The sequence below is a fragment of the Drosophila willistoni genome (genome assembly GCF_018902025.1).
Source record: "Drosophila willistoni isolate 14030-0811.24 chromosome 2L unlocalized genomic scaffold, UCI_dwil_1.1 Seg168, whole genome shotgun sequence".
Lineage (NCBI taxonomy): Eukaryota > Metazoa > Arthropoda > Insecta > Diptera > Drosophilidae > Drosophila > Drosophila willistoni.
In genome coordinates, this window is record NW_025814047.1 from 3,611,071 (window position 1) to 3,634,042 (window position 22,972).

Consider the following 22,972-nt stretch of genomic DNA (forward strand, 5'->3'; position numbering starts at 1 on the left):
TCTGTTTCGGACACTCAGAATGCATCTTAGAATATAAAGGGAGCAGTTACTACCACAACTACTACTAAATAGATGTAAGTAGTAGTTAGATATATCTATATAATATATAAGTATATATAGAATCGAGGATTAATGTTTCTTTTGCTTTTTTGGATTCTGACAGGAGAGGCCGTTGTGTTTTGTTTTGTTTGTTTTAGAAACAAGCTTGATTGGTTACTTAATGCTTGGTAATACAATTTAAAATAGACTAGCATAGAAGCTTGATGCTCTCGTTATCAGTATCGTTTAAAGTTAGTTGGGTTAACCTATATACAAATGTAGCTAGTTAATTTTTCCGTATTGTATATAAGTTATATTGATTTAAATTTTGTATATATATATATATATATGTATATATGTTTTGCAGATGCACATTATAGACTACAGTTTTTTTCCCACTACAATTTGGAGTTTTAAAAAGTTTTTTTTTCTTAAAGGCTTCAGTAATAAGTTCTTTCGAGTTGAGTCAAATGGATAAATCTTTTGCTTTTGGTTTTTTTAGTTTGGAGCTTCGATTTCAGTTAAAGAGTTTTAATTTTAATACAAGTATATATATAAAACCACTAACCTAATCTACATATACAATACAAAGTTCTTGTTGTTGTTGTTAATGCAAAACAAATGTGTTTTTGTTTTGGTTTTAGTTCAAGTTCGTGTTTAAAAATTCGTTTTTGCAAAAAAATAAGTAATGTAATAAATAATGAATAAAGGTTTTTTTTCTCTGATTTCTTTTTTTCTTTTTGCTACTAAGAAAGAATTGTTAAACTACTTTGTTAGGGTGCAATTCTTATACTTTTTTGTTTTTTTTTTTTGTTTAAACAAATACGAAAGTAGAAATTGTTTGTTTGTATTTTTTTTCACTCAGTTGTTAAAGCTATTCATAAATTCTTATTGAACAATATTTTGAAACTGAATTTAATCGTTCCTATAAAATAAGTAAAGTTTCATAGATCAGTTTATCACTGATTGGATTGCATTTGGTGTAGATTGTTGACGTTGTTGCTCTGAGTAATAGCAGAATTGCTGCTAAAAAAGGAAAAATTAACAAAATTAACAAACATATTTAAAGAATGTAGAATATAGAATGTGTTACCTATTTTCTTGGCAAAGTAATATTTCCTGTTGTCCTTGATACTGCAAGTTTTGAAGGTATTCCGCCCTGCGTTGGTGCACCAGCTTCTCTTTTTCGGCTCGTTCTCTCTGTAGTCTACGTTGCAAATAGAAATGTTTCTCAATTAGTTAAAGAAATTATTTAAAAGAATGCAAAAATAAAACTAATTAAAAATCATGGCCATATAGAAAGAACAAAATACTCATTTCAATCGTTCTTACCAAAGTCATCAAATTGCCATCCCAAATGCTAGCGTGCAATTAATTATATATATTTTGTTTAGTCAGCCATAAGTTAACCTAACTAAATTTAGTTCTATAGCTATGAAATAGGGGATTAGTCTACTTACTTGATACGTGATTGTCTCATGAATTGTTGAATTTTTCTAGCTGCTTGGTTTTGAGTCGACTGCGAGTAGGTGCGTCTGTGAATAGAATCGAAATAATTTAATTTCACTCTTTGATTTGAATAGATTCAAACTCACTTCAGTGGACCCGAGGGACTTGTCTCTTTGGGTGTACTGGGCTGTGATCCCATCTCTTGTTGCTGCTGCTGATCCTGTTTGTAATGATCATAGAAACTGGACAAACACTGTGAGTTACTGCTGCTGCCCACACTACTGCCATGATCACTGCCATTGCCATTCTTGAAGCGCTTATTTCGTCTATACGAACGATAGCCATGCTGGATAACAAGAGCTGCATTTGTCATTTGTCTGTAGTAGGCATATTGCTTATATCTTCTATAATAATTCTGTATAACAATGGCTGCCGTTCGCTCTTTATTCTGCTCCTCCATCTTCTGGCGACCCTTATACGAACGATACGCCTTCTGTATACACTTGGCTGCCTCATACAATTCCCTTTGCTCGGTATCGGTTAGCGTCAGCTTGGAGAAATCCGCCTCAAAGGGATATTGGGATAGACTCGATGCATGCAGAAATTCTGTCAGTTGTTTTGTCGATGGTGGCGGACTTGGTGAGCTAACAGATGGATCTGTTCCCAATATAGAATAACTGGCTGGCGATTGCAATGGCCCCGAACTGGCTGGACTTAGACTAGAACATGGTGTGCTAACATCATGATAACGATAGCCATGTTCATGAAAATCAAAACTGAAATCGCTATCGAAATGTGTATTGGGCAAGGAGTCAAGCAATGGATCCATAAAGCTATCCGTTAAAGCTGAAGATTCCGAGGTAAGAGGTTCCGTCAAGGGGCTTCCCAACACCATCATTTCATCGGCTTCGTTCTGAAAAGTAGAAAACTTTCGTTTAGCATACAATTTCATTAATTATTCTATATTCATTTATACCTTTATACGCTCCGGCATGGCTGCTATAATATGTTCGGCTAATGTTAACACTTTGGCATCGGAATCCCCTGAAATTGTTTATATATATTGATAAAAAATATATATATTAATAATTGTTATTCATCTCATAAGCCATTTAAACAGACAGACAGCATAAAGAAACTAAGTCTACTTTAAAAATGTTTTATGTTAGTGTTTTGTGTTAATATCAAATACAATTTTACAACAAAGAAACAATGCGATTGCAGGTTAAAAGTTTTAACTTAAGCCCCAACAATCACACTGTGGACAAGCATATTGGGTGTGTGTGAGTGTTGGCCCTAATACCATTAACCACTGAGTTGGTTTAGCTATATATATATATACAAACAAGAAGAGCTGTTGTAGTCATTTTATGTATATACAAATGGGATTATTTTGGTTTTTCATGGCTAATTAATCAATGTTAGTTTTGTTATTAGACATCGATTACAACAAAAACAACAACAACAAAAATATACACAACAAAATCACAACAACAAATCACGTTTACGTTTAGTTCTAATATATTAAATACCCTTAGATGACATATAATATTATGTGGGCATGTTAATAACCATAAAACAACATTGAAAAATGAACATTTACATAGATTAATATTAATAATATTACACACACACACACAGACACATACACACGCACTCACACACGATTACAACATTAACTAGGCAACGGCAACAGCAACATCAATAACAACAACATCGATATGGCCATATATGGAGTTTTTATACATATGTATGTAGTATTAGTTAGTTAGTTAGTGGTTAGTTAATTAGTTGGTATACGAGCGAGCGTTTAGCGTCCTTTGTTTATCTCATTTATGTGTGGAATTTTCACTGACCTACTACGGCAACATCGACCAAAGCCAGCTCATTGCCAATTGTCACATCGGTGGCGCTTGTCGAACATTCATCGCCGCTTTCAATTAAATCTTTGTCGTTAATGGGACTCGATTCGCCTGTGGATACAACTTCGCCTAGATTTGTGTTTTATTTTTTTTTTTTTTGGTTTTTTGGATTTTTATCAAAAATGTGTCAATGAATATACTTTCTCTTAGTCTTACAAACTATATAGAAAGAGGATAGAGTAAAGGAAAGAGATAAAAGAGGGTACAACAAGCAAATTAACTTACAGAGAGCAAAATCCATTTTACGTAAAGGCGAGAGCAGACAATTGGTCCCAGTCAAGGAATCTAAAGGTGAATCAACACCCAAATTATAATTATCATGACTATCAAAGGTGCTAAAAGAGAGAGAGAGAGAGAGAAATGAATGTAAAAATTTGTAATTGATTTCTAAATCATTTACTTACCTATGCAATCTGTTGAGAGATTTGCCAGATTTACTGCGTATATCCATATTAATGCCACTATCAATGGAAGAACGCTTTGAATAGCGACTGCTATTATTAGGAGGACTTTGATTGCTAAAAACAAAAGGGGTTTAAATGCGTTTAAGGCCTCATTTAATTTCATTTCTATTACCTGGCAATAGCCACAGGTCTTAGGAATACACCATCATGATGTTTGCCTGTCTCATAACCATATACAGCCGCCTGTTGCGTCTGCTGCTGCTGCTGCTCTGATGTATCTGATGCCGATCCCTCTAGACCCATATTCATTGATAGATTGGCCAAACCACCACGCAAATGAGGCTTACGACAACGTTCCTTTTCCAAACGATACATTTGACTCAAAAGCTGCTTGTGTCCCCTCAAATTGGCCAAATCCAATGGCGTTTGCTGTGCCTGCGTTTTTATTTTCAATGCATTGTGATTCCATTTGTAGAGCAACAATGAACATTCCACATGTCCACGCACACAAGACCAAGCTAGCGGTGTGAAACCATAGACATCCTGACTGAGAGCATCTAATTCGGTTTCCAATATGATATGTGGATTCTCGGCACGCCAATTGAGCATGGCTCCCACCAGTTTGGCATAGCCCAGAGCGGCAGCCAAATGTAAGAGAGTCATGCCTCTTAAACCCACCGACCAATTGGCTATTGTGCTACAGCTGGGTAAACTCCATGAATGTTTCGTTAGTCTATGACAATAACTAACCAATTTCTCTTCAAAATTTGGCTCCATATAGAGGGCTGTGTGATCCGTCTAAAAGTAGTGAGAAAAAAACAGTTTAATTGGGGTAAACCTATTAGGTTTTGTATTATAATTCACCGTCAGTTCGTTCTCTGCTTTAACCTGTAGCTTCTCATCTATGGTCGATAGACGATTGAGCAATGTGAATTTGTATAGACAATCGTTGGAGCTGCTCGCATCGAAAGGAGCATCGGCTAGCAGTGATAACTTGTACTCAAACATCACAGAATTGGAGACAAGAAAGCCACCACAGGCCACTTGTAGGCTTACAAAGCCCGCCTCATGCGCCGGACAATAACAACGCAAAACACCCTCTTGCACTAGCTCCGTGGGCACGGGTTGGCCATCGAATAGCACCGTATAGGCACCACCTTGTCCTTGATTGCTACTCCAGGGACCGGCTACAAGGACTTTTACCCCACCTTCGGTATACGACCATTCGGGGCTAAAATCACAAATGTTGTGAACTTTACGGGCTATTGACGGCGTCGTCGACGTTGTCGTTGGTGTCGTCGGCGTTGTAACGACAGTTGTCGCCTCCCCAGTAGCCAAATAAGAGCCTTGCTCTAGAGCTGTATTGTTTAGAGCCTGTTTATCATCTAAATCCAATTCGGGAAATTCTACCAACATATCGAACGGGTCTAAATTGGCAAAGACATCATCTGTTTCCTCATCAGCTTCAACAACTGCGGTTGCGGTTTCCGTTTCGGCTGTGACTTTCTCATGTTTCTGTTCTAGAATTGATGTTGTTGCTCCTGTTCCTTCCTCTCCTGCTGTTGTTCCTGATGCATTGCCATTACTATATGGCATATTGGCTATTAGAGTCCTTTGTATATCCTCTTGTGAAAGATCCAAAGTCTCATTAAAGAAGCTCAATGATTCTCCTTCTGTGGCCAATGGCTCATCCTGTTCACTGCTGCTACTACTGCTGCTGCTACTACCAATACTATTGCTGCTGCTTATCGTATGCGGATTATTACTGCTCTCATCGCTGACACTAATTTGGCTGCTATTATCACTGGAAGCACTAAATGTGGTATGGGCACAACCATTTCGTAGATGATGATTTTGTTTGGCCCGATTGCAATTGCCTCCGACACCGATGCCTATGCCTATGCCTTCGCCGCCGCCTCCAACTCCGCCTCGGTCCATTTTCTGTTTTTGTAAAGTTTTAATCAACATAAATAAATGTGTATATGTAAATTGCAAGTGATTTTGTGGTTTTTAACTCACCTCGCTCATTAAATTATCACAAGTTTCTGTTGCTGCTGCTGCTGCTGCTACTGCTGCTGATGTCGTTGTAATTTGTTGCTGTTGATTGCCATCGATAATGGATTGTAAGGAACTCGAGGTGGATGATGAGGTGACTGATGATTGTGAGGAGGAGGGTGTGGAAGACGTTGTGGCTGTTGTTGCATTATTATTACTTGTGCTGCTGCGATGCTCGGGTGACATGCACATGGCCTCAACTGGGGGTTGGGCTTGACTTGGGGTGGCTGCTGCTGCTGCTGCCTGTTGCAATTTATAATAATGTTGCTGCTGCTGCTGGTTGTTGCCATTGGAAGCATTGAGTTGCTGGTGTTGATTGTACATAAAGTGCTGATTGTTGTTGGTGTTGTTATTATTATTATTATTGCTTGGGTTATTATGGTTTACGACATTTAATTCGTTGTTTGTTTGAGCTGATAATTGCTTGCCGTTGTTGTTGTTGTTGTTATTTTGGGGGTTTATGATTTTGTTTGTGGTCATGTGACTTTGATTTTCAATTAGTTCTGTATCCATGACTACCGCTGCTGCTGCTGCTGCAGAGGCTGTTGTAGTTGTTGTTGCCCCTGCCACAGACACATCTCTAGTTGTTGCCGTAATCGTTGTATTGGCAATTTGCAGTCGTTGATGATTGTGATTTAAATGTTGCAAACGTTGCAACTGATATTGTTGTTGTTGCTGCTGTTGCTGCTGCTGCTGCTGTATGACTAGATTACTTCTTGTGGCCATTAGTTGCTGATGATTCGTAGCAGCAGAACGATATTGTTGATAGTTGTTACTCTCTTGCGTCTGCTGCTGCTGTTGTTGTTGTTGTGGTGGAATTATTTGAAATTTGATGGCTGACTCTTGGGGCAATTGTTGTGTGGCATTGTGAAATTGTCCATGCAGATTATTCGCATCCAAATGTTGCTGTTGTTGCTGTTGCCGCTGTCTCTCCGACCAGCGGGAATACAGCTTACTAGCCACAACCACATTAGGTGTTGCCGCCGCTGCACCACCAACACCACCACCACCACCACTATTTGTCACATTATAGACGCCTCCGCCACTCTCATGACCTAAACGTTTCTCGGAAACAGATTTCAATATGCCACCAGAGCGTCGCATTACAGGATGTGTACAGGTTTTGCCATCGGCACAGCCAGCATCACCACAGCCACAGTCCAGCTGTTTAACCAATGCGGCTTGACGTGATTGTCGCTGCTTTTCCATCAATTGGCAGACTATTGACTCCACAGTCTCAGCCGTAGAGATCTCAATGTCATTGCCCGAATCGGAATCATCATCCGAATTGACTGTTGATACTAAAATAGTCACAAAGCAATGTTATTAGGTCAGTCCAGAATCTAGGACTGTAAAAAAGAGGAAATTTTCCCCGAAAAGTATGCAATATGCTTTTTGATACAAATGAAGTAATTTTGTGGTTAATCAAAAAAACTTTTGAAGTAAACATTCTTTATAAAAATTTTACTTTTACAAGTCATACGATAAGTTATTTTTCCAGTCCATTGCATACTTCAAAGGGCAAAGTTCCCCTCTTTTCATAGTCCTTGGTACAATTTTGGACTTCTAGGTCTACTTACGCATAGGTTTCAATTGGCTGACCAGCTCTTCTTTGGTCCATTCCTTTTTGTCACCCCACAAAGTAATACTGGGCGCAATGACAGCCATTTTATTATCATCCGGATAGGGTACATTTAGATAATGCACCAAAACAATATCTGGATTCTGTAGAGAAGAAGAAGGAAGGGAAACGTATTAAAGTTCCTCTTTCAGCTGACTTAGTTTCGCGGCGTTTTGCTTACCTGCAATAGCCAGTAACATCTGCGATGAAATGTAGGCAATATGGCCGAGTGTACATAACAACCATAGATGCACTAGTGTGTGTGTGGGGGAAGATAGAAAACGAAATTCAATTTATCAAAGAAAAAAACAAAGGCATAAAAAGATTTCCAACACGCAGCAGCAGCATCAGCAGCACCCTGCCGCTTCATTCATTTAATTGGAAAACATAAAAAAAAACCCAACTACTAAATAAATTCCATAGATAAAGCTCAAGTTGAATCACAAATTAAATTACCAACCACCCACGCTAGGGGGCGCCACAAGTTAAGTGCCAAAAATCGAACAACAAACAAACAAAAAAAAGAAGTAAACCCTCAAAGAAAAAAAAAGGGTTGTTATACAACATTTCGTTGCGCATTTTTCTTAGAAAGTTTTCCTTTCCTTGCCACTGATAAATTTTAGTTGGCTCTCGTTTTGTGTCCGATATGCCGCTGACTCCTTGTCTATTTTTTCTTGTCTTTTTTCTGTTTCTCCTTGGTTGGTTATCATGTAAGAAGACGGCACCCCGCCAGCCACTGCCAAGTGCATAAATCTTTAGACAAACGTATATTAAAATAAAAATTAAAATAAAAACCAAACACACTTTGCTGGCCCTTAGCAAGCAAAGACAACAAAAAATTGGCGTGAAATTGCCAACTGTTTTTATGCATTTTTTCCGAGACAGGGGCGGAGATAACAGAGGAAGAGAGGTAAAGCCATTTCAGACATTATAAATACGCTTAACCCTTGGCAAGGCTTATTTCATTAGCCAGCAAAAAAAAAAAAGGAAAGAAAGGCGTCATCATACATATGCTTTAAGTAAACACTTGAAAAACAAGGGGCTAAACAAAAAAAAACAGACTTCAGTACTTCCGGCGGAAAATCATAATTCACTCAAAGCCAAACACAGGAGGAAAAAGAAGAGAAAAAAACCCTTGCCCGAAATCACTGTCGTTTTTTTTCCAACTCCTTCTTTCTATGTTTGGTATGACAAATGGAAGTAACTTGGACATTGTCTAATTGCCTAGTTGGGCGGACGCATTAGCTTCATCCTGCAAATCCTTTTCGTTTTCGTTGGCTACTTACCTCAGTGCCTTGTACTTTTAGTTTCATGTGATCCTCCCGCGTTGTTTTGCCATCTTTGCGTTTCTTCCAGCAATAACCATCGCGTCTGTAACGCACTTTTTTACGCGAATATAGCAAAAGGGAACCACTTTTTGGTCTGCCATTGAGATAAACAAATATATATATATATTTAAAATATATATTAAATGTGTCCCTGACTCACCTGGTTCGTACTTCTTTTGATTGCCATTCGCTATGCTTATCAAAACTGATAAGAATCGCAGCAATTTCCTAAAAGAAGAAGAATTTATATACATATATAATAGAAATTTTGTTTAAATATTTACACAACAAATTTTTTATTGTTTAAACGACCTTCAGTTGATGTCTAATTATTAATAATTCTTTTTTTACTAGCAACACTGCAGCAACAATTTGTTAAACAATTTCCGTTGTTAATGGAAATTTTTTTGTATGTTTTTACAGTTGCCCAGGCAGCAGGAACTCGCGGCATTTCCTCTGCAAAAGTTTTCGGCCTGGCGCATATAAAACAAAGGAAAACATTTTAGAAATTTCATTTTGACCGCAAAGCGGAAAACTGGACAAACACACACACACACTCACACTTACAGCAACTGAGAGGAACTAAAGGGAGAGTGCAAGCTGGTGTTAACCACAATTTACAGGTGTCGCCCAGTTGACACCTGACCCAAGAAGCCAAACAGAGCAGGCAAAGGGCGGAAGGGAATAGGAAGCAGGAGACAGGCACTTTGGTTGCAATTTGTGTGCATACATGAAATGCTTAGATGATAAGCAAAAAATAAAAGTATGAGATGGAGAAAACATTGTCAGGATTCAAGCAGATTCAAATGCAAATCACACACTCACACACACACACACACACATATATATACACACGCAAGCCATGTGATGAAAGTCAGCGAAAGTTAAGTTGGTTTTGGAAGCCATTTGGTGGCCTTTTTCATTGCATGTTTTGCCGATAAAGTTATCAATTTGTTTTTGGCTCAGGCCAGGCCAGCCCTTGACATGGCATGAATAATGTAAGTGGCCATCCATTCAGCCATCTAACCATTCATCCTCATCTCAAAAAGAACTGTTCGCTTGCTCTCCGCACTGTCTCACACTGACTGACTGGCTGGCTGACTGACTAACTGACTGACTGCTCACAGCTGGCGGTGATTCTGGCTGCAACAACAACATTTTCCATATGTCAGAGAACAGATTTCGCAACATTTGCGAGTGTCATAAAAATTGTATGCACACACATAGATAGATAGATACATATATAGATAGATGGAAAGATATATGGAAAGAAGGGGGAGTGGGTGGCAAGAATGTGGCAAAATCACAGGCGCGTGTTTGTCAAGTGGCAAACGTTTGCATTTTGAGCCAAAAAATTGCCTCTGACTTGGCCTTTTTGCTTCTCGTGTATGTTATTTATGCATGCCCCGAGCCAATTCAACTCAACTCCTTCTTGAGCTCTGGAGTTTTTAGCAGCTCCTGCAGCCTTGGTTCTCTTCCCCTCATTTCTCCATCACTTTTATGATGAATTCTAGGCACATACACGCAAAGCCTGTTCGATAGAGCATTAAAAATTTATGCGCACCTCAGCGTTTTTGGCCAAAACATCATCATCATCATCATCATCATTGCCAGAAATGACACACAAGTCCAAACACATCAAGTGCCACTTTCAACACTTTTGACTCCCCCACCCTTTCCACGTCTCAACCAAAAAAGAGCGTGTGGCATATGAGCCATTTGTCTATGTGGAATTTTGAATGAAACAATTAGAGAATTAAGTATCAAAAATAAATAAGAAACAATTTTAAATTGATGAATTCTTTTAACTTTTTGGTTTGCTGGATGTAGATTGGATGGAAGGGAATACAATGGCAAAATTCAAATATTCATAAATTAAAGAATTCTGTAAGCTTTTTGGTTTGCGATAATGTCAAAGTTGAAATAAAACTGTGCATAAATGGCAACCTTTTTTTAATGAAACATTTCTATTTGCCGTCTTGAATTCGAAATACCAAAGATTTCAATTTGAAACAATATAAAATCTATATTTATATGTTCTTAGTTAAAGTAAGCTTGATTCTTTTATATTTTAAAGTACAATTGAATAAATTATTATTAAAGACATTCGTAAAAATATTTTAAAGAAACGAAACTAACCAAAATAATCCTTTCTCTGACGTTATTAATATTAAATCTCTTAAACTTGATTAAAAAATAACAATTGATTTTTAATCTCAGTTGAATCACAATAAAGGTAAAATATATTTCTCCAGTTTTGTGAAGAAACTTACTAATATCTACAAAAATTTCTTTACACAGTTTAACGTTCTTAAAACAATTTTTTTCTGAATTAGCCAATTAGGACTTTATTAAGTCCTAAGGCGCATTGCCATAAAGTCTGTCCCCTAATTTTAAGCTCTGGGACCAATATTCAATTGTTAAAACCAGATTCAGTCAAATTTAATTTTAAATACATACAACCTAAAGGTATCAAATGAGTTCTAATAATTTTTTTTAATTCCCAGACATTCATACAAAGGACAAATAATTCTGGGCACAAACTCAATGCATTTGAAACCTAACAAAAGTAAAAAGTCCTGGTGAAAGTATGTATATCTGGCCTTAGACTCAAAATTTCTACCTTTATATCAAAGATTTATGCTTTAAATACCAATACATTCATCCATTAATGGTTAATAACTAAAATAGTTTAAACAGAACAAAAGTATTGACCTATGTAGGTAATACATTTCTTTTTGATTAAATTCTTATTAAATTTATATTTTCAAAGTAATTCTCAAGTCTTTTCATTTCTAAAAACATTCTAAAAACCTTCATACAAATAGACTTTTTGACAATCAAACTTTCACGTAATCATAAATCTGCAAGTCCAAAACCTTAATTACATTATACCTTAACAAAGTTGGGGTTTTTGAAAACTATTTTACGCTTTTTTCAGGTCTAACAAACAACAACTCTTTAGTAAATTTTGTCAGAAAGCAATTGCTATTGCCATTTCTTATTCATTAACAATTTGTTTATGGCCACTTAATCATTTTCGTGCCACAAATTTTTCACATACCTACCTATGTACATATATTTGCCTACTGCGTCTCATTATCAATTTAACTTTTGTGATTTTTTTTTTTAAGCCAAACCGCAAACGAATGCGAAGCCCTACGGCTCATTGGTTGGTGTGGCTATTATTTTACAGTTGCTTTATGGCACCACCACCAGTCGGGGTGGCCAAAAGAGTCAGCATGTGAGAAAAGGAGAATTTCAGCTGTGTCCAGGACCTGCTTAAATGCCAAATTAAAACTGTGTGGTTAAAGCCAGTCCCAAAAGCCACCACTACCCATTCCTCCGAACCATCTCCGACTCCCATCTCCATTGCCTTTGCCTGTAAGCAGACTAAAATAAGCGTGCGTAATTTTATTTATGCACTGGCCACACGGTTACATTTTGTAATTTTTGTATATATTTTCCACTGATGCAGTGGCGGGAGTTGCAGGAGAAAATGAGAGCTAACTGCTGGTGGAAGGAGTCCGGGCTTTGCCAAACTTTATTTTTAATCAACTTTTTAAATGCCCTTACACACACATACCTGAAAAAAACAACAATAGTCGGAATTTTGTTTCTATATGCACCAAAAGGACCTTTAAGTAAGTTGTATTTTAATCCTGTTTACAAGAACTAATATTACTCAATTAAATGTCTCTATTAAGAGTGAATTCTTGGAAAAATATGACTGAACTAGTTTTGAAACTGATCTTAGTTTCTGAGGTATCCCATAAATAAGTCTCTTTACTCTATATCTACTCAATAAAAATAGGGAAAGGTCAAAGGGGCGACTTTTTTACTTTTACTTTCGTAATATTCTAAAAATAAGAAGTTGTTACTTTAACTGTCTATCAAATAATCTCACAATAATGTCAAAGACAATGACTATTTGTTTGATTAATGAAACTACGACAACAAGTTTTCCATTCTAGTTCAGTTTTCAAATGAATTTTGAATTTTTCCGTACAGGATTAGATGTTTAACCTTTTTGAGATGGTGTTTTGTATCAAAGTCTTGCACATTGAAAATATTCTATGAAATAGGTGACAAAAGTTTGTAAAAGTCGTCCTTTCATCCTGGGATATATAAAGTATAAGTATTTCTTGTTGAATATATATTGAATTTTTTTTAATTCTGTAAATGGGAAAAGTGAAAATTGCAAATCACTATTTTCGGCCAATCATTTAATGATGAATGTATAAACAATTGTGTTTAGAGGATGACAAATATTCTCGGATTCACAACATTTGGATTGTATTTTAGTTAAAACTGAACGTAATTTCAATCGCTTCGCCCGTCTCGCATATTGACAATACAAAAATTGATCGATTTTGAAACATTTTTAAGATTTCACTTCTCGATTGATCACAAAAAAGGATTGATTTGAGAACTCTTTGTCAATTTTAAAACATTTCTAAGATTTGAATTTTCGATTGATCGCAAAAAATAATGCTTCAATTAGTTTTTCTTTAAAAGTGGGCATGCATAATTTATTGTGCCACAAAAAATATTCTATATTCAATATCAAAGAGCAACAAATGGATTATTTCAAGATTCAACTAACTTAAAATCTATAACATTGTCGTTTCATGGTTTCTACAAAGCACAATAATAGTTTAATTAAGTTTAACAGTGTCTAAAAAGCTTTTGAACAGACGTCAGTAAAATTAAGATCTTTTATTTAGAACCATTCTTAATATAAAAAATATTAACTATCGTACAGCCCTCGTAGGTCCTATGAAACTTTTCACCGTTTTTAATTTAGTCAATTTGTTGTCAGAGTGTGTGAAATGCCGCTTAAGACTGTTGGTCCAACTTGTTTTCGACCTTCCCATGAAACAAACCTACCTACTATTCCTTCTCATTCTGTGTATGCTTTTTGGTTTTTCAACTTTACAACTGTCCAAATGAATATTTGCGGTTGCGCTTAATTCACAAGTAAAACAAACAGAAATACAACACAAAAAATAAACAAAAACAAAAGAAAAGTGAACAAACACAAAGCTCATTTCAAGGAATTTGCCTGAACAACAGCGAAAAAAAAAACCAAAAACTTTTATTGCAAAATAAAAAAAAAACTGAAACCAAACCAAAATGAACTGAACTAAACTAAACTTTTTCGCGTACGTGCCATGGTCGGTTGTTTTTTTTTTTTTTATCTAGTATTTGTATTATGTGTGTAGTTTTTTGCCTCTGTCTTTGTTGTTGTTGTTGTTGTTGCTGACCCCATAAAAACGTCAAGAAATACGCGACTTTCTAATAGACTGGCAACCATCTCATTAATCTGGCAAGAAACCGGGGGGGAAACCAAATAGTCGAAGGCTGTCAAAGTGTCCATTCAGGCCTACAGGACAACTGGCAGGCTCATCCGCCTGTCAGCTCCGCCCAGAAGAGACAGGTTTCCTTTTTTTTTTTGGTTTTTTGTTTGCCCCTTTAAGTTCAACCCTTTCTTCTTAAGAGACTTGCCATTTTTATGTGCAATCAAATGCAAAATAGAAACACAAATACAACAACTACAAATAGAGACTTAAAGGGAGAAAGAGAGAGAAAAACTCCTTGAAAACTGACCTCATTTGTATTCCAACGATGACGCTGTGATGGAAAACTGTCAGCTCTTGGCAGGCTCTCCAAATTGTCGGGCAGTTTGATAGGTTCGCCATCTGGAAAAAGGAAGAAAAAACGGAAATATAATGTAAATGCAACAACATTGAAAGTGTAAGTAGTGAGAAGAAGAAGCAGAAGATATCATGAAAATCAATTTTGCATAAACTCCCCTGACCGACCGCTTTGAACCTCCTCCCTCTCTAACAACAGGTGCAACTTGAGTTTTGGATTTGGACATTCATAAATGCGACAAAAATGTAAATCACCATAGCCAGACCCTAGGCCCTAGGTATAGAGCACTAGACTGATGATTTATAGGATATATAAGTAAATATAGAATGAAAGAGAGAGAGGAAGAGTGAGACAGAGAGAGAGAAATGTCAGGCTTAATATAAAACGCCACGACTTCATTTATCATCAAGGCAAACAGGAGACAGCGAGCGAAATGCGTTAAGAGTTGTGAAAAGTTTTGATCATTGAATAATTACGTTTACTTAATGGAGTTTACTTCATGTTCGGCAAGAACTTGCCGCCAATAAGTCAAGTATTGAGAAAAAGGAACAAAAAAATGCCACGCAACTACCATAAACTTTGCGGCCAAACAGTAATTTAGCAAAAAAAAAAAATGTGTAATAAAAACCACAAACATCATGGACATCTCTTTTAAACTCTGCCCCCCAAAAAACCATCACCAATTCGACGATATATATCAAAATCCAAATAGGAATGCAATTTCCACCCCACACACACACACACACACAGACAAAACTAGACCTCTCTGCCCTCTGTTGCCTGTCTCTCAGAGGGCCATAAAAAAGTATTGTACACAATTTATATTAAGTGCTTGAAGCGTCAACTACGACGACGACGACGACTAGGACGAGGACGACAACGATGAGAAGGACGAGAATGAGAACGACAATGACGATGACTACGTTGAGAAGGAAGGTCGGTCGTGTGCCAGGTTCGCGTTCGCGTAACCAAAAAGTGTTGCCAAATTGCAAATCGCTAAGGGAGAATGAGCCCCATCCCACAAAGAGAAGGCAGACAGTGCGTGGCTTTGATGACGTTGATGTAGTATGGCTTTGGCTTCAGCTTCAGCTTCGGCATACGGTTCGAAAAGTTGTTTATGGCATTTTTATATATGGCCAAAAAGTTTCATGCATTTTATTTCACATTTTGTTTTGCCTGGCTGACAAATTGATCGTATTGTGTTTGTTGTGTTTGCTAAAAAGGTTAATTTCATAGCGATAATTGTCAAAAATGTCGGTGGTAATAAAACAAGAGGCCCATACTCCGAGAGCACCTATTTATAATGCATTCCCTCCCATTGTTCGGATTGGCAGTAAGAGACAACAACGACAATGACTCTCTGCTTGATTAATACAAATGCAACAAAAAGTTTTGTATTTGTTATTTTTTTTCTTTTCTTGCCAGTTTTAAACTGGGTTTTGCATATTTTATGATAGATATTTTTGCCAAAAAAGAAAAACTGGTGAAAAAAGAAAAACAAAAAAAAACCACAAACGAAAAACTGAAGCCGTCATAATAGACTCCTCTGAATCGCCTAGGGGAGGCGTCGGCAACCGCCAAAAAAAAACCAAAAGAGAAGGCAAAAGCTCAGGTGAGCTCCTCACTGTGGTCCCATGTCGACAATGTCGATGGCAACGTCAACGTGGTTAAATTTTTTTGGAATACCCTAGCACAAAGTGTATATTTGTTTCAACAAAAGAATCCAAAGTTCTTAGGACTCTAAATTTGTTTAAAAATTTTACTGATTTATGTAGATAGTATTACATAAAAATTGACTTTAAGAGATTTTAAAAATCAAAAGAAGATCTACGTACTTGTCCTTTAACTAGCTTCATGTTTTAGTCGATTAGCTTTCCTAGTTATTTTTTTAATCAAATACTTTTTATTGCATTAGAATATTGTCTTACAATTAGTTTTGTGAGAAATATTGATTTATAAGATTTTATACCTAAGATATTGACTTTTTGTAGCATACTTCTTGGGTGCAAGAAAGATTTCAAAAAATAAATCGTTTTCTAGGGACTGAAGACCATTGATAAGGCTCTTTTAATCAATTTTTTAACGATTTGGAAAACATAAAGTCATTATTTGCTCTAAAATTTTAAAAATTTAACCAAATCACTATTTGCAATCAACATTTCAAAATTTTTATAGTATTAGGGTTCAATGAAGCAGGTGGACCTAAACATTTGGAATACATTTTTTAAATCTTTCATAGTTTTAATCAATTTAAAGTTAGGTTAGACAGGTGGACCTCCCAAAAAGAATCCAACATAAGATTTTTTGACTCCATGATTACCGAATTAGCCCCTTGAAGATATGGGGTTTTTAAAAGTTCCTTGACTTGGTTCCAAAAAAATTGATTGATTGATGAAATTCAAAAGATAAACAAGGGTATTGTAATTTCGACATTGTCAAAATTAGTCAAGGTCCTTCAACTAGTTATTATTTCAAGCGTCATGGACCCAACTCCCATGACTCACTGGACCCTCTCTTTTTTTTTTTGTCTTACCCATCCTCTCTCTCTCCTTCGCTTGTAATTTAAACCCACGCTTAATTGTGACAAATGAGCTCCGACACTAGCCAAATGAAACCAAAGTCCAACTTGTGCTCATAATTTTTGGTAGAGATTTTAACAAGAGTAGAAGATGTTGAGTATGACTCTAGGGGACAAGTGTAGCTCCTCCATCTCTACCTCCTACTCCTCATGGCCGTCTCCTATATACCTGCCTACCTGGCTGCCTGCCTGTCCAGCATGTCCTTGTTGAAATTGACATGGCAAATAGCACAAAAGAGTTGATATAAATAATAAATTTTCCGTTTTACGATTTTTTCGCCGTGTAAATCTTTTCTACTTTCTTTTTTTCGCAGCAAGCGTAAGAGACCTGCCAATTTGTGGCCTGCCAAATTGTGGCTAATAAATATCCTGACAAAAATCTGGCTAAAGTCAGTTGTCAAATTGTGCAATATGTGTGCAACCCATAAAAAATAACAAACCCCAAAATAACAACACCAACATCAACAAGAAATGCAAGTGGGTAAAATTGTTTGCACTTTGTCGGTGGGTCCAGACCGTTGGCTGGAATTATTTTCTTCCTTTTTTTCCTAGAAAAAGCCGCGTGAAAAGTCACCAAGTGTGAAATTACTTTTGTTTTACAATTAAAGGCCATTAAGAGTGTCGCGAAAATAATGTCTAAACAACAATAAGATATAAAAGTAATGCATCTTTCACAAAGAGAAAGTTAAGAACTTCAACTGGCTCTCCATTTTTGTAGACTAAATATTTGGAAAAGTCTAGCCAAAGTTTATGTTTTACTAAGTTTGTTAAAATTGTAGTCCAAGCTAATATAGAATTGGTTATTTTTAGATTATTTATAATTAGCCTACAATTTACGATTAAAGAAATTCTTAGAAATTTGCTATCTACATTTAGGAATGTTAAATTTGTGTCAAATTTGATTCGTTAAGCTTTGTCTTAGCTATGAGAGATGAAACTGAACCACTTAGCTTAACTTTTATAATAGGGACAGATCCAGGACGGCAGTCCAAGGGGCTTACACATCTTCTTTTCCCCCCATACTATGAAAAATTTTATTCTAGATCCGCCTTTGTTAGATATGTATATATTAGGATTGTATATATAGATGTAGGTTTAAATTTGTGCATTAGATAAAAGTTTTTTACACTTAAGGGCTTCTTTTAAAATATTGACCTCGAGCCGCCTAAATTGCAAGGATTTAAATTAAAGCTTGCAATTTAGGCGGCTCGAGGTCAAACATCAGACGAACTCAATATCTATATTTATATTCGTAGTTCTTTAGTTCTCATAAGTATTTTCAATATTTTATAAGTACAAGGTAGTTGGGAAAGGTTTTAGTCGCTTATCTAGACAAGTGTTATAGCAATCGAAAAGGCTTTCCAAATCTATAATCTATACCTTGAATATATGGATAAGTTAGGAAGTTTCACACTGACAAACGACATTTAAATGTTTATCCTCAATGAGAGAACTTTTTAGAAATACTCACAATCAGTAAAAAAGACTTATGTTAAGACTAATCAGAATACTCCAGTGACATTTACGAGCTCTGATCCTCATATTAAAATCATTTTGTTCGACTCTGTTATTTCCGTCATAGTTTACCTAGCAAACTAACTATATATTTATCCTTTCTAACTGCAAGCAATTTTTGATTTTTATTTATTGAAAATTTGACGCATATCTGAAACACAAATAAAAAAATATGAAAATGCTTTTATTCTATGCTAAATATAAAAAATTGTCCATTTAATTGATCATTCTCTTTATGTTCTTGAGGTTTAATTCAATCTTCATAACAATTTTATTCAAAAACTTAACGAACTTTCACCGTTAAGATTAACCTGCACTTGTGACTTTAATATTCAATTGTCATTATTTCAAAATCTAAGACACTATAAAATACTCAATTTTTACTATACACAAGTCAATGAATCACTTACAATTTTAACCATATATAGACCCAAAAATTTGGATCTAATAGTTTTATATACTCATTCTATTCTAACAGTCTTATTAGAGGGCCATAAAGCATAAGACATAAGACTAGACAAATATTGTTTGAATGAATTTTAATCTTCATAGTTGGGTTTATGTACTACTTTGTTAACTGATAAAAAAACCCGCTTAATGACGTATTTTAATGGGCCGCAAAGAAGGCCAAAGACGTCATAGTTTTTAGGTAATAAGTAGAGAGACAAACAAAAAGACAAAAAGTGTATTTTTAAAAGATAATGAATACAAACACGACCGGGCAAAAGGCAAAGAAGACGAATGAATAACGAGATGATATAAACTTAAAATCTTTTGCACATGTTGCAACTTGAGATGCGAGAAGATGATTTATAATGGCAACAAAGAGAGAAGAGCAAAATCAGAAATAACGTTTACTTTATAAAAGGAAAAGAAACCGTTGCGACTGATAAAAATCATATTTTTCATATTTCGCCCCTTATTTTTGCTGAAATCCAAGACAGCGCCCAGACAGGCCACCAGAAAGGCCAAAAGTTTAGCATGTCATTACAAGGAAACATTTTTCATCACGATTTATTTTTTTCTCCTTGTATGTTCTCTGTGTTTGTGTGTGTGTGTGTTGGTGTTTGCCACCATTATTGGTGAAAAACAGCAATTAAAAGACACATAACAACAAATATGCCATGTCAGGTGGTAGGGCCAGGTCAGGACAATAATTAGCAAAGCGAAAACAAACAATTTTCTTCCAACTCGGAGAAATGGAGAAAGTTCTGGAGTTAGAGTTGCAGTCAGTCAGAGGAGAGTTATATGTAAAAGGGTAAACCACCAAACCGATTAACATAAAAATGCAACAAAGCCAAATGCAAAAGCTAAAGCCATAGCTAAAGCCAAACCCAAAGCCAACTGAATGAAACATGGGAAAACTGTAGAAACTTTTGCAAACGTCTCAAAGTCATAAAAGTCCTATTAATGAATTTCTAACCGAAAAAAATTTCCAGCAAGAGGGCCAACACAGAAACAGAAGAAAGACTCTGAAGGCAAATGTAATAAATTATTTACATTTATGAAACAGAATTGCAGAACAATTGAGGGGGCCAAAGGAGGGGTGGTGCTAGCTAAGAAGGGGTTCGGGTGGAGTGTGTGGCACGTTGTCAACTGTCTCTCTTTCTCTATCGTTTGCCATGTCTACGTTTTGAATGCAATTACGTGCGGATTTCATTTTGGAGTTGAAACACATTCTTTCCACATTTGCCTAAGCGAAGAAACTTTGGCGGCATATGGCAAATATACCCAGAAATCGGTGTGGGGTGAGGGGGAAAGGAGTAGTGGTGATGGTGCTGAGGATAAACCAAAAAGGAGTTAGCCAACTTGGCTTTATGCTAAGAACTTTATACCCTTAATATGGGTCGACATAAGTAATAATGATGATTGCAGAAGACATTTCAATGAAATTCTTTCTATAATGTGCATTCATAGGGCCATTAAGATTGGAAGTATTATCAAATAATTTATTAACACTACTTTTTCGGGAATCGAACTTTTGTTCAATTGTTAAAGTTAATTTTTTCATTGGTAAAATTTTTACAAATTTATATGAACCATCAACCACATATCTCCAAACATATTATAGTTCGAATTCGTCGTAACAACTTTCTTTAGTAGTTCAATTATTGTCTAAATAAATTTTAATTTAATTGATATCTATAAGTATTGTATTGTAAAAGATGACCAAAAACGCAGCCTAAAGACAAGTTAATAGCAAACAACTAAAATTTATGTTTTATTTTTAGGTATATAAAGAATTACCAATCTAAAGACTTAAAACTTATCTGATTAGTCGTAAATTGTACACATTTTTAATAGAAAACAGTTCGATTTCCTTTCGGGAACTAACATATATGGTTTGATTTTCAATTTAAATTTCCCAATTTGCTTCTTAGAAGTGCTCCAATAAATTAAAGACAACTGAAATTTTTACCAAGATTTTCTTTGGAAAAAAGTTATACGTTAACCTACAATCTTTTTCATTTTCCACGATGGAACTACCTATCATTAGTTGCAAAGAGTTTTTTGATCCAATAGTAAATATATATACTTTTCCTTTTCAGTTTTCTTGTAATCCAAATCCAAAGAAATGTTAAATGAAATGTAATCTAAGTGCCATCTGAAACTATTTGAAGCTTTTTAATTCATTTATGTTCGAAAACAAAGACAGAACTTAAGGTCATGCCTGCTATATTCGTTGGATTCGGATAGATCCATTGACTCATATCAGAATTATCATTAAAAGGTCCACCAAAAACGTTCCATACAGTCCTTTTAATAACAAAGTAAATCTATCGTGTCCACTTTTAGGGTATTTTCAAAAGTGCAAAAAAATGTAAGGCTTTCTGCAAATATTTTTTATATATATATACATATATATATATTTTTTTCATTTTTAGCCAAAGGGGCGGGTCAGTTTAAGCTGACTGCAAATTATATTAATATCAGGCCTCTTCAACAAACAATTTTTTTTTGTGTTGGGTTTTCATTTTGTTTGCATGTGAAGTTTGTATAACTTTTGTGTGGCAAAGAATATCAAAAATACATTTTGTTTCCCCACTAATAGACTACCTGCCGCCTCCTTCACTCTCCCTGCTCGTTCTCATATGGTGTAATTTATTTTAATGCTGGTATTTAGGCAGAAGCACCAAAAAACTATCTCTTAGTCTATATATTTTACATAAATTGTAAATTTAAACATATTTAAAGTGCCCAAAAGCCAAATCGGTTGCTCCATTAAAAATACATTACATAAAGAGAATGATGGGTTGGAAGAGAAAGAGCGAGAGGTAGAGAGAGATTTTCCAGAGGTAAAACAAATTAATCTAAATGCCAAAAATGTAAAAACTAATATTTATCTAACAAAATTAATATGTTGTGTTCGTCGTAACATAGACAACAACAACAACCGATTGAAGGGGCAATACAAAGAGGCAGAAACGCACAAAATGTGGACCCAAAAATGTGGCACAATCCAAAAATTTTTCGGTAAAAAGGACTCAATGGCAACAGCACCCTGTAAAAGCGATAAGCCAAATAAATAACGCAGCAGGCAGGAAGCAGGACCAAAATTGCAAAATGCATTGTTTCAATAAATCTATTTGCTCAAACGGTTAATCGTTCGGTCGGTTGGTTGGTTGGGATAGGTTTGTCCTCCTACCTCTCTCGTTTACTCAATGTGTCTTTCTATACTAATCGATTGGTTTTAGTTCAGGTAAGGGAACAACAAATTGCCCATGTCCCATAGACCTCGTGCGTGTGCGTGTGCAACTTTACACATACATATTAATCCAAATTAGCATCAAAGTGATTTAATTGCTTGGAATTTTGGCATTGGCAAACACTTTTCAACCACTTTTTGTGGCTGGGGCCCCACTTGGGCTTGTTAACATGGCCTCAGGTGAGGCACGGCACCTCTTTTGCATTTTGTCACCATTTGGCCATCGATCAGGCTAAACAAGGCAAACCTCCAGCGCATGCCACATGCCACATGCCACAAGCCAAACTCCTCTTTGCCCGTTACTTGCTGCGTTACCACTTTAAACTGTCTAATAAATTTTAGCTAGATACTCCGTATTTTAAAGCCCACATTTCTCGCAAGATTTATATGGCTTTTAGTAATATGAGCAAATATATTACGTGACATGCCTCAAACTCCAAATGGTGTTCAGGCAACTAATTGAATTGCCCGCTGAAAAGTATTACTTCCAAGAAATTAATAGGCGTCCATCAAAATCCTCTCACACACATACACAAACCGTAGACAGAGAAATGGCAGCTGGAACTCAAATTAAAGGGCAGCCAACAGTCAAAAAAAAAAAAAAAGGACACGTTATAAAAGTCCAACCAACTGAGAGAACATGGGCAATATTTATTGAGTACGTGATCTTTGACAAAAATAGTAGCAAAAACAAAAA

General features: G+C 35.9%; 1 protein-coding gene across 6 annotated transcripts in view; it reads right to left on the minus strand.

The window, feature by feature from the left end:
* Positions 1-651: 651 nt before the first annotated feature.
* Positions 652-22,972, minus strand: part of LOC6640891 — a 53,934-nt gene continuing 31,613 nt past the window's right edge. Inside the window, exons 4-20 of one of the 6 annotated variants that reach the window (XM_047009761.1) lie at positions 14,429-14,520; positions 8,979-9,046; positions 8,777-8,912; positions 7,672-7,743; positions 7,450-7,594; positions 5,834-7,170; positions 4,679-5,755; positions 3,987-4,612; positions 3,815-3,928; positions 3,636-3,745; positions 3,345-3,479; positions 2,465-2,532; positions 1,635-2,401; positions 1,500-1,574; positions 1,372-1,399; positions 1,133-1,246; positions 1,002-1,065 (exon numbers count right to left, since the gene is read on the minus strand). In XM_047009761.1, the coding sequence (XP_046865717.1) occupies positions 1,133-1,246; positions 1,372-1,399; positions 1,500-1,574; positions 1,635-2,401; positions 2,465-2,532; positions 3,345-3,479; positions 3,636-3,745; positions 3,815-3,928; positions 3,987-4,612; positions 4,679-5,755; positions 5,834-7,170; positions 7,450-7,594; positions 7,672-7,743; positions 8,777-8,912; positions 8,979-9,046; positions 14,429-14,520 (4,964 nt within the window). In that variant the 3' untranslated portion in view covers positions 1,002-1,065. Of the gene's footprint in view, positions 1,066-1,132; positions 1,247-1,371; positions 1,400-1,499; positions 1,575-1,634; positions 2,402-2,464; positions 2,533-3,344; positions 3,480-3,635; positions 3,746-3,814; positions 3,929-3,986; positions 4,613-4,678; positions 5,756-5,833; positions 7,171-7,449; positions 7,595-7,671; positions 7,744-8,776; positions 8,913-8,978; positions 9,047-14,428; positions 14,521-22,972 lie in introns of all 6 variants that reach the window. The other 5 variants (XM_023174957.2, XM_047009760.1, XM_047009759.1 and 2 more) reach the window with 5 other exon arrangements.